An 11953-nucleotide genomic window follows, 5' to 3' on the forward strand; every position below is an offset into this window, starting at 1 on the left:
GCTGTGACTCTGTCTGCCTTGTGTAGTGACTGGCAACGGGCTGCCTATGTGCTCGGTGCTGTACATCCCTGGAACTCAGCCCTGCCCCCTGGTGCCTCACCCTGCCTGGGCTGTCCGTGTGCTTGGTGCTGTATGTCCCTAAATTCAGCCCTGCCTGGGCTGTCCATGTGCTCGGTACTGCCCCCTGGTACCTCGTTCTGCCTGGGCTGCCCGTGTGCTCGGTGCTGTAAAATCCCTGGAACTCAGCCCTGCCCCCTGGTGCCTCTTCCTGCCTGGGCTGTTTATGTGCTCAATGCTGTACATCCCTGGAACTCGGCCCTGCCCCCTGGTGCCTTGTCCTGCCAGGGCTGCCCGTGTGCTCGGTGCTGTACGTCCCTGAACCTGGCCTCTTCATTTCCTCTGCTGGGTGTGTTGATCACTCCGATATGCCAGCTGCAGTGGTCAGCCCTTGGGAGCCCTCAGGCCCCACCCAGATAACCCCCTGCCAGGCGCTGGCTGTGATGCCATGTACAGGGGCGGGAGGATGGCAGCGCATCTCCCTGTGTGCCTGGGATTCTGCCCCAGCAGCCTGTGCTCCCCGGGACTGTGCTTCAAGGACCCTGGCCCTGTGTGTGCCTAGCTTTGGGGGGGAGAGGCTGTAATCAATGCCTCTAGCACCCCTGCTTTCCTTCTCGCACCTGGCAAAGGGTCCAGCTGGGGACCTGGCCTGTGCCTGTATTGTGGGGCCAGGGCTGGGCTGGGAACCCCCCCCTCACCCACCACATCTCCGAGGGGTGCAGGGACTTCCCCAGAGCACCTAGCGCGGGTGGCTGAGCTGGCAGCAGAAGCCTGGGGTCACCTGGGGCAGGTGAGCTGTGCCCCGGCTGGGATCCCCAGGTGGCACTGACCAGAGCTGTATCCTTCCAGGGGGAAAGCAGGCTGTTTGCTGCTGTCCATGGGAGTGTGTCCCAAAAGGGCCTGTGCCCCTATCGCAGCATTGCCCCCCTCTGCTGACCCTCACAGGGGACTGGGATGGGGGCTGAGACCCCGCCCCCCCGCCCAGGTGCATGTGTGGTGGTGCTGGGCTCCCTCTAAATCCAGTGTGGCCCACAGGAGATACACCCTGCCCCCCACTGCCTGTAGTGCTGGCAAAGGGGAGAGCGGAGGGGTGATCTTCGGGATGGGCTCCCTGCCAGCCCAGCAGCTCCCATGTCAGCCCCAGCTCGGTGCAGACAGCAGGAGCCAGCGCCACGTGTGCCCAGCAATCCAGGAAACTGCCCACGCCTGCTTCCCCCTCCCCGGGGAGGGCAGTGCCCGGCCTCAGCAGGAGGAACCACTCCTGCCCGCTGCCCCTGGGCTCCCTCCAGTGTCCAGTGCTGGGTCTTGTCCTGGCCATGAATGGGCCAGTTGCCCTGTGGACCCAATCCTGCTGGGTCAGCCCCCTGAGCTTCAGTGTGCGCCCCTTGGCACTGGGCGGGGGGAGAGGGGGCGCTAGACAAGCCCTCCTCTCCTGCAGCTTTCCCCTGAGCGCCCACATGCTGGCCATAAAGAGGCTGGGGGGTGGGGGCAGAGCAGCTGTGGAGGGGTCCTGGCAGGGCTTAGCCCTCTGGCCCAGGATCAGTCCTGGGAGCCAGGACCCCAGCCCTGGGCTAGTAGATCTTGTCCCATCCCCAGGGTTCTTGCTTGGCCTGCAGCCCCAGGGCCGGGCCATACGCACACGAGCTGCTCTTTGCCGAGGCCCGGCATGTGCTGGGTTTGCATGCCCAACTATTGCAGGCCCTAGCCCTGGCACGGCGGCTTTGGGCTGGGGCTGCATGGTACCAGTGTGGGAGCCTGTAGGGGCACAGCCTGGCTGCACAATGGAATATCGGCCCTGCCGGGCCTGGTGCAGGGGGAGCCTGGTGCCCGGTGGGGCAGGACGTGAGTGCCCAAGAGTGCCGGGCCTGCGTGGAGCCGGATGTCTGGGCAAGGCCAGTTCAGCCTGGGTCGTGCCCCGTGGAGCCAGCACAGCTGCACTGCGGAGAAGCGGGGATTCGATTCCCAGCTGCCCTCGGGCCCGTGGGGGGAGCAGTAACGGGAGCCGCGTGGGCCTGGCAGCTGGCACAGAGCGAGCCCCTTGGGCGCGGGGGAGGGGCTGGCATCGCTCCCACTGTCATCAAAGGCTGGTGTCAAAGCGGGTCTGGCAGGGAGAGTTGTGGCGGGGAAGTTCCTGCAGCTTCCACCCCCACCGCCATGCAGCCCCCTGGGCCGGACTCCTGGCAGCAGCCAGAGCCCCTGTCTCCGTCCGACAGGGTGAGGGGCTCGATCCCATAGCGCGGCTCCCAGGGAGGGGGGCTGGGTGAGGACACAGCTGGAGGGGGCGGTTTGTCAGCCCCAGCAGAGCCCCAACCCCCTGCCCAGGGCGTTAGCTGAGCGGGAGCGGTGAGCTGAGCTCTCCAGGGGCAGTAGTTGTTCAGCTGCCTGCTGGATCCCAGGGGGAAACGGCCCGCGAAGCCCCCTCTGCCCCCGGGCACTGGAGCCCTCCTGGCTGGGGTGGAAGGAGGCTCTGCCAGCTTGATTGGCTGCAGGAAGCTGAGGAGGAGCCAGCGGCCGACACCCAGGCCCAGCGTGGGCAGCCCATGGCTACAGCAAACTGGCTGAGCGGGGTCTGGTCTGCTCCGTCCCCCACCGGGCCTCCAGCGCTGGGCGCCTCGCTGGGACAGGAGCCCAGGGAGTGTGTGGGGGGGTGTGTCCGTCCCCCTCCCACCCGAGCTGGCGCTGCCCTGGGCACTTCACTGCCCCACCACAGCCTGTCCTGGGGCGGGAGCGCTGACCTCCCAGAGGGCCAGGAGCAGCCACAGCCTCCTCAGCTTCCCGGGGCTTAGCGCTTGCCCCTCCGGTGCTGGGCCGCTGGCAGGAGCCAATGACAGGCCAGGACAACGGGTATCATGCTGGGCCTTCTCCAGCCACATCACCCTCCTGGGCTCTGGGGACAGGCACCTGCGGCAAAGGGGCTGGCCTGACACTGGACAGCAGTGAGGATGGGGACGCGCCCAGCTACGCAGCTCCAGCCTGTCCCAGCAGGGGGTGTTGTAGAGGGGGACAGGGGCCCGGGCTGTGGGAGGTCCCAGCTCCGGTCCTGCTCCAGCGTGCTGGGCGCTATTGCTGCCGAGCGCGGCGTGACAGGGCGGAGCGTGGCTCCCGCGGGCCCAATAACCAGGCGTCACTCGAGCGTGGTCTATAAATAATTTGGCAGGTTTTTATTACAAAAAAATAATGACAATAATTAATAGAAAAATGCAACTGGTGCAAACCGGCAGCAGCCGTGCCAGCAGGGACTTGCCCGGGCACCGGCCCTTTGCTTTAAATAGACCTTAAATTATTTCCCGCAGTCCCTCCTTTGCTGCGTGGGCAGTCGCTGACCAAATGGGCTGGGGGAGGCTGGCTCTTTGCTCCTGGGCACTGCCAGGCTGCCACGATGCCAGCGCAGCACCAAGACCAGACAGTGCTGGGATCACACGCAGCAAGGCCTGGCCCGCAGCCCCAGAGGGCTCTAACTCAGCCCTCGTATTCCTCTCTGCAGCGAAGGGGGACGCATCCTGCCTGCCCCTCCCAGCCCCCGGGACCAGGCAGTCCTCTGCTGCCCAGCGCGCTAATGAACCCTGTGAGACCCAGCTCTAGTGGGGATTGCCGGGGGACTGAGGTAGAAGCTGATTCAAAATGTGCTTCGTGGCTCGCGCCTGGCGGCACGTGGGGCGAGTTTGCCGAGGCTCAGCCAGGCCGAAGGAAGGTGCTGAGTGATGTACCATGGCCAGTGCCCATGGCCCCGGCCACGAATAAATACCCGAATAAATAGAGACCTGGCACACGCAAGTGTCCCTGCCAAACAGGAACGCCACAGCGGCTCCCAGTGCAGTGTCCCCTTCAAACGGCCAGACGCAGAGCTCTGTTCCACGGAGCCCTGGCCTGGCAGGGGGAGCCCCCAGGGGTAGCCTGAGCTGGGGGCTCCAGCATCTGATTCTGTCTTTGGGACGGGCTCCAGCCCATGGGTCCCTGGTACCAGGGGAAGCTGCACCGGGTGCTGCCACTCCAGCCATGCGCTAAACGGCTAATGCCGGGGGGGTTCCTTGCGGCCGCGCCGGTTCCTCAGGATCTCCAGGATCTGGGCCTTCTGCTTCAGCCACTGCTCTGTCGTCCGCTTCTGCTGCTTGGGCTCGAAGAAGGTGTATTTGAGCCGGGGGGCTTTGTGGTCACTCACCACCAGTGCCTGCAGGGTGAGCGGCTCGTGGAGTGGCCCGCGGCCTGTGATGATCTCCGTGGCCTTGGTGGCCCCGCTGTAGCGCAGTGTCACGCTGCCCGCCAGGCTGACGTCCAGCTCCGAGGGCACCAGGACATAGTTCCCGTTCAGGGCATAGGTGCCGTCCTGCCTCCGCAGCGCCAGGTAGATGCCATCGCTGGCCGTGGCAGAGCTGCTGCTCTGGCGGATCAGGATGTGGGTGGCCCCAGCTGGGATGGTGACCACGTCATTGTAACCGTAGCTGAAAGGCAGAGATACAGGCATCAGGACACTTGGAGGGAAAGCAAAGGGAGGGACTTGGGGGCTGGCCCCGAGCAGAGCCCTGGAGACGTGGGATCCGGCGCCCGCTCCAGCACTAGGAGAGTTTGGCATAGCTCCCCCTCATGCCTGCGTCTCAAACTGCCCAGCCCTGTGCACCGCCACTGCTCCAGGAGGGGAGAGGACTGGGAGGCTGCAGGCTGGGATTGAGGAGCCCAGAGCTGGGGGGCTGTGGGTCAGGATTGAGGAGCCCAGAGCTGGGGGTGGAGACCCTGTCCCTGCTAGGGCTCTCGCTAATAGCGCCTTGTTACCATAAGCTGGTAACGAGCTGAGCGTGGGGGCCCTGGCATTCCGGTCCTGGAGCCGCTGCTGTGAAGCTCGCCCTGCCTGCTGTGTGCACACTGCCCCATGCCCAGGCCCTGCCCCGGGGCCAGCCTGCGAGGTGGGGTGGGGACTCACCGGGGCTTGGCGAAGGAGCCGTAGGTCTTGGAGCAGCTGGACCCATCTCCCCCGCACACCATGCACTTGTCAAACTTCTTCTTGGAGCCGATGACGCGGTCGCAGCCGGCGTGGACGCAGCGCCCCTGCACGCAGACCGAGGTGCTGTCGGGGGAACAGGGCGTCCCATCCGCAACCTGGAGATGGGCACAAAGTCAGTGAGGCCTGGGCCAGTCCTCTCCCACCACGGCTCAGCTCTACAACCTCCCCCCCCCCCGTCCCCACAGATGGCTGCATTGCAGGGTCTGGGGAGCCCTCACTCACCCTCGGTTCCAGCACGTAGTAGTAGCCCAGGGCCCGCGACTGGCACGTCAGCTTGCACTGGTCCTTCTCGGCCACTCCGCTGTAGCGGGGCACCCAGTCCATGGGCGCGGGGAAGCCCTTGAACAGGTCTGAGCGGTGGTTGTAGACGGCGCATTGCTGTTCCCGGAAGGTGAGGGCTGGAACGAGACACAGGGGACGGGTGCTGGGTCAGTGTGGGGCCGTGCTGGGCCCTGGCTCCTGGGGACTCCCCCCTCCCTGTCCTGGCTTCTGGGACACGCTCTCAGAGCCTTGCACAGACTGCCCTGCCTGACCCTTTCCCTGCCCCAGACCCACCCCCATGTCCAGCTGGGGCCAGCTCAGCCCACGGGCCCTTCCCAAGGGATTCCCCCTTTGTCACCCCCCGCAGCAGCTGCAGCTCTGGCTCAGGAAGGGGAGTCGCTCAGTGCACAACCAGGAGTGCAGGGGCCTCCGAGCTCCCAGGATGGTGCTGGCTGGACCCAGCCTGCCCTCAAGGAGGGTCTGTGCTCTAGCTGGCCAGTGGCTCCTGGCTTCTTGGTGGGGGTTGGGGAAATGCTGCCCCCACTGCTGCCCTCACTCACCCGTGCCATCCGGGCACTCCCGGGTGCTGCAGGAGCGGTACTGGGTGCGCTTGCCCTCACAGTATTTGCCGCCGTTGCGTGGGACGGGCTTGTTGCACTCACGGGTGGAGAACTGCACGCCCCCGCCGCAGCTCCGCGAGCACTCGCCCCACGGGCCCCAGGGCCCCCAACCGCCGGGGGTGGGAGTCTGCAGGGAGACACAGAGCAGGGTTAGAAATGGGGATGGAGGGAGTCAGAGCCACATGGCTGCCAGGGGGTGCCCTGGGCCCAGGCACCCAGCGCCGTTCTGCAGCTGGGAAGCATAGATGGGGGTCTCCATCCCTCCCAGTCCCCAGCCACCCCCCACCTGCCCCATTCCCTCCACACTCTGCCAGTCCCTGAGCCCCGCCCTCACCCCTCTCCTGGCTCCCCTGTACCCTGTTCCGCCCCCGCAGAGGAAGGCAAGTGCTTTTCCCCCTGCCCCGTCTTGCAGGTGCCCAGAGCCCGTGGGTAGCACAGGGTCGGCTCCAGGCACCAGCTTCTCAAGCAGGTGCTTGGGGCGGCCGCTCCGGAGAGGGGAGTGAAGGACCCTGCCTGGGAGTGAAGGACCTCCCGCCGAATTGCCGCTGCAGATCGTGATCGCGGCTTTTTTGTTTTGTTTTGACTGCTTGGGGCAGCCAAAACTCTGGAGCTGGCCCTGGGGTAGCAGGACACTCACGTTGAAGGCCTTCATCTCCACTTTGCTGATGCAGCGTCCATTCATGCAAGCCTTGCCCTGTCCGCAGGCGGTGCCGTCTGCCCAAGGGAAGTGCTTGGTCTGGCACATGAAGTGCCCGTTGATCTTGCCCGTGCACCACAGGGAGGAGCAGGGTGGGTGCAGGTTGGGGCAGTGGCGGGAGTCCGGCCCAAAGGTCAGCTGACACTGCCGGTCTGCGTCATAGTTGCTGCCCGGGAAGGGGGCTGGCAGGCGCAGGGGCTCATGAGGCTTGTCCAGGAGGCAGTGACCTGTGGGGAGGGAGCGGGTTGGCACGTGAGGGGCCTGGGCATCACAGACACAGACAGGCTGGGGCAGAGCTAGCTCGGGGTGCTCGGCGAGGGGGCAGCTGAGACAGGAACACTATGTGGGGCGGGGGGATCATCCCCACACCAGCATGGGCAGCAAAATCTGCCTGGGCAGAGATGTCCCCTCCTTGGGCCAGGACAGGGACCCTGGTACACCAGGGGCTGGCTCAGCTCCAGCCTGACTGGCAGGGGCTGGCCGAGGGCTGCTGGGCCCAGGGTGATGGGGGCGGGTCTCAGCCCTGTTCCTAATGCTCAGTTGTTTGCCCCACAAACCATGATCCCTGCTGGCATGGGCCGGCCAAGGGTCTGACAGGCGAGGGGGGCTGAACTGTAGACTCATAGTGGGAGTGCAGGGCTGGGAGGGCACGGGGCTGCAGGTCAGGATTCAGGGACACTGGCAGAGCTGCTTTGGAGAAACTTGCCCAGTCCTTGCCCACGCTGTGCCTGGCTCTGGCCAGGCCTGTCATGGCTCCGGGCTCCCAGAGGGGTCCTTACCATGGCCGTTGTCCAAGAAATCTGTGATGAAACGGGCGCTGCAGGGTGACCACAGCTGGTCGGGGTCCACGTAGGACATCACCGGAGCCATCATGTGCCGGGTGCCGCTGGAGTTCAGGTCCTCACAGGCCTTGGCGTTGTCATGGAGCATGTTGAACACGTGGCCTGGGAAGGGGGAGATAAAACGAGGTCAGTGTGTGGCATAGGGACCCGGCCTGTGGGGGCTGCCATGGGGAGGGCATGAGAGGGGAGCCCTGGGCTGGGGGGGGGCACTGGGCAGCGGGGGCTCTGCAGGGGAATCAAGCAGCTAAGCCTGGTGATACTGGGACTCTGATCCCACGTGCTGTGCAGGGGAGAGGGAGATGGAGCGGGGAGGTCGGTGTGCAGTGGGGAGAGATGGGGGCGTGGAAGTGGAGATGGAGCAGTTGAGCCTGGCCATGCTGGACTCTGATTCTGTGCCTGGCAGGGCTCTGGGCTCTCGCTGCCTCGTGATGCCCGGCCCTGCTCTGCCCCCGGCCGGCAGCACTTACCGAGTTCATGGGCCGCGGTGAAGGCCGACTGCAGCCCGTCATCCTCCACGATGGAGCAGCTGCGGCTGGGGTCGCAGACAGTGCCCACGTCCGCCATGCCCAGCGTGTCGCAGGTGGAGATGCCGCACAGGTTCTGCGGGAGAAAGAAGATGCTGGGGCATGTGGGGCGCTGGGACGGGGAGCCTGCCGTGCGGTCCCAGCCCCTGGGCCTGAGGCACACTGCTCTCTCACGCCAGTGGGGCCAGCCCCACCTTCCCCAGCTGTGAGCCAATTCGGGGTACTCAGGGCTAGTGCTGGATTGGCCAAGCAGTCCCTCCATGGGCCCCCTGCCCCATCTGAGCCTCTCACCCCCTGAGGGCCGCTGCTGGCACTGGCCATTGCTGATGTGATTTGGGCCCCCCAGAACCCCCATGGCTGGAGACGAGGAGAGTCTGGGAGAGGCACTGCACTGGGGGGGGCTGCACTGGGGAGAGGCTGTCCCGGGGGGCACCGTACCTGCCGGGTAAAGAAGATGGCTGTGTCGAAATGCTCTGAATCCGCATCGTCCGGCTTGTTGAGTCCCTTTTGCCACTGGCAGAAGTTGCGCAGCATCTGGGCAGCGTTGGCCGTGACCTGCAGCCCGTCCTCGCCGGGCCCCAGCACCACCAGCCGCGTCACCACCAGCGTCACCGGGTTCCGCAGGCTTGCGTGGCGGAAGAACTTGGCAGTAGCGGCCATGACGGTCAGCAGGTAGCGGTTGAGCCCGGCGCCGTGGAACTGGGCCATGTGCTCGTCCGCCACCACCAGCGTCTCCACGTAGCGTGGCACCGAGGCGAACCGCTGTGGGGAGGGAGATGGTCAGAGATGGGGTGGACCTGGTTCATTCTGTGGCAGGTGTTGTGAGAGGGACTGGGGGGCTAGGACCAGTCACTGTCTCAGCCTCCCCCATTTTATAAAGGGAGAAACTGAGGCACGGAACAGAAAAGGGACTCGCCTGGGGTCATAATGTCTGTGCAGAGTTGGGAATCGCACCCAATCCCCCCACCTCCCCCCCTGCTCTGACCACTAGACCCCACTTCTCTCCCAGAGCTGGGAACAGAGCCCAGGCATCCTGACTCCAGCTCCTCAGTCAGCCCCAACCAGAGACTGAATGTGAACTCGGAGCTCTGGCCCAGGGGGCCTCAGCAGGGACAGAAAATGCTGGAGTTTTCAGCTCCTCTGGCGCCAGGTGATGGGCGAGGGGCAGCTGGGAGCCTGTGCCAACCCACCTGTCCCCGGGGCAGCTCCAGCAGTAGGGATGGGGGGGGGAGGGGAACAGCTGTTTCCATGGCAGCGAGCCACCCCTCCCAGCTGGGTTGGGAGGCAAATGGCCAAGGTAGAAATAAACAAATAACCCAAAGAGAGTTGGAGGGGAGGTGGCTGGCTCAAGGAGGGGACAGGGCTTCCCACAACAGCCTGGCCATGCTACAGGGATGGCAAATAGCTGGGATCCCCCCTCCCCCTAGGGACAGGAAACTAGCCGGGAATCTTACAGGTGCCAACCCTCCAGAATTGTCCTGGAGTCTCCAAGAATTAAAGATTAATCATTAATTAGAGATTATGTCATGTGATGAGACCTCCAGGAATATGTCCAACCAAAGCTGGCAACCCTAGCCAGGATCCCCCTGCCAGCCTGGGACGGGAAACTAGCCGGGATCCCCCACCCCCGGGAAGGGACGGGAAGCTAGCCGGGATCCCCCACCCCCGGGCAGGAATGGGAAACTAGCTGGGATCCCCCCACACCCAGGCAAGGACGAGAAGCTAGCCGGGATCTCCCCCCGCCCCCCGGGCAAAGACAGGAACCTAGCCGGGATCACCCCCCCCTCACCCCCCAGGCAAGGACGAGAAGCTAGCTGGGATTGCCCCATTCCAGGATTCCCCCTGCAGCAGGAACAGGACTAGGTCACCAGGCCAAAAGCCACAGGCCTGGGAGGAAGCCTCGTCTGGGGCGCATGGCCAGGGGAGGCGGGCCAGTGAGGACACTGCCCTGCCCCTTGTGGATGGTGCCAGCAGCCGCCCCTACCTTTGCTCTCCTCGAGGACGCTGCTGCGGCGCGGGGCTCCCTTCCGCTGGCTGGAGCCATGCCCAGAGCCTGGGCACCCACACTACACATGGTGCCATTGGCTTTCTCAGGTATCTTCTTCCTGAGCACGTGGGCACCGGCTCCATCTGCGGCATTGGGCGCTCCCCCATCCAGGGGCTGCACGTGGTACTCGGCGCCGTGGTACTGCAGCACCCCCAGCAGCGACACCCCGTCATAGTTCACCGCCGCGACGGAGTCTGGGTCAGACTACACCGTGCCGGTGTAGTAGCTCCCTGGCTCGGTCGTCCCGTCGACCGCGGCTGGCTGCCCTCTCCTGCCCAGGTACTGCACAGTCAGCCCCTCCACCAGGAAGCTGGGGTCCCACTCCAGGTCCAGGACTAGGTCTTCCCCCAAGGTGCGGATGCGGTAGAGAAGCCACTGGCTGGGGCTGCCGCCCAGCCCCTCCCCAGACTTGCCCGCCAGGCGCTCCGGAAACACGATTTCCTCCCTGTAGCCACCAGCACCGGCTCGCTCCCCTGATGCCAGCACGAGGTGGCAGCCGGCAGCAATGAGAAGCATCAGCGTCGCACAGAGTGGGCTTCCCATGGGGGCACAAGGGTAGATGGGGAACAAAATACGATCACAAAAGCTCTGTGATGTTACACTGCCGTGGGGAGGCCCTGGGACTTTCCCTTAACTAGCAACAGCAGCTGTAATTAACAACAAGGACCCGGGGCTCGTGCTCTGGAGATCCGCTCTGTCAACCGCTCTCAGCAGCACCTGGCACAGGGCAGCGCCTAACAGCGGCTCCTAGACGAGCCAGCCATTGGCAAGCGGGCTGTGCGCTCGGGGAGGTTCGCGGCAGATGCTGACCCGGAGCCAGAGGAGGCGCGCGCTGGCTGGCTGGCTCTTCAAATAGTTTATAAAACGTCTTCTCAGCTCTTTTGTTTCAAGTCCCAGACCTTCCCCGGAATATTCCTTCGGCAAACTGCAGGGCGGGCCAGATCCTGGGGGACTTTGTAGAGTCCCAGCAGGACGAGGCTGGCTCTAGTTTTCAAATCTTGGTTGAGAAAAAAAATAGAGAAGGTTTTTCTTCTCCTTTTTGCAAAGAAATAGCAGAAAAAGTTCCCACCAGGAAGAGGTCAAGTTATTCCCTCTAGAAACGGGCTCCCAGTTCACAGCCCTCTCTGGGAATCCCTGCAAACTTGAGATTAGACTTTCTTTCTTTCTTTCTCTCGCTCTCTCTCTCTCTCTCTCTGCTGAGTTTCTCTGGCTGCTCATCCGCTCAGCCCCTTTTAACAGCTGTCTCCCGAGAGCGGCTCGGCCCCCATTGGCTGTCACATCCCATGAAGTTGAGTACACGTTTTTGCAATCTCTTCTGTTGCTTGACGCAATTGCCCCTGTCAGAGCTTTAGTCCTTTTATTTTTGTTGTTGTTTTTTTTTTAAATTAAAAATAAAGGAAATTGGGAGGGGGGTTGGAGGTGGGAACAGAAACGGCTGGCGGCCGGCCCAGCCTTCCAGCATGAAGTTGGCACTTTGCCCCGTTTGCCCGAGTTTTTCTACAAATTGTAGCTTTGTTTGAGGAGTATTTCTCCTTTCTCTCTCTCTCTCTCTCTCTCACACACCCCCTCCATGAGAAGAGAGGCTGGATACTGCGGTGATGGGTGCCCTGCCCAGGACACGCAGCCAGTTGGCTCCAGATTCCTTGGGCTCAGATCCTCCTAGAGACAAATCCAGGTGGCCCCGCCAGCCCCAGACGTTCAGAAATCATGAGTCAGGCCACAGAAAATCATGACATCGCAAAAAATAATATCGTAACTGTTGGGTCCTTTCCTCTGCCTCCTGCTTCATGCCCGTGGGCCTCTCTGCAGTCAGAAGGGCTGGAAAGTGACTCTTACTTTAATCCCAAACCACGTGACTCCTGGAGCTGGGGCTTTAAGAAAAACACCAAGTATCACCAGAGTCCCGCTG

The 11953-nt window shown here is 63.6% G+C and overlaps 1 protein-coding gene across 1 annotated transcript; it reads right to left on the bottom strand.

Annotated features, from left to right (window-relative positions):
• Window positions 1-4066: 4066 nt before the first annotated feature.
• On the bottom strand, window positions 4067-11354 carry ADAMTS4 (ADAM metallopeptidase with thrombospondin type 1 motif 4). Its single transcript, XM_034756487.1, is given in 9 exon segments — window positions 4067-4496; window positions 4973-5148; window positions 5276-5451; window positions 5875-6061; window positions 6572-6858; window positions 7411-7575; window positions 7941-8073; window positions 8436-8759; window positions 9982-11354. Coding segments are annotated over 9 exon segments (2484 nt in total). The 5' UTR covers window positions 10588-11354.
• Window positions 11355-11953: the final 599 nt, after the last annotated feature.

The sequence above is a fragment of the Trachemys scripta genome, chromosome 24 (genome assembly GCF_013100865.1).
Source record: "Trachemys scripta elegans isolate TJP31775 chromosome 24, CAS_Tse_1.0, whole genome shotgun sequence".
NCBI lineage: Eukaryota > Metazoa > Chordata > Testudines > Emydidae > Trachemys > Trachemys scripta.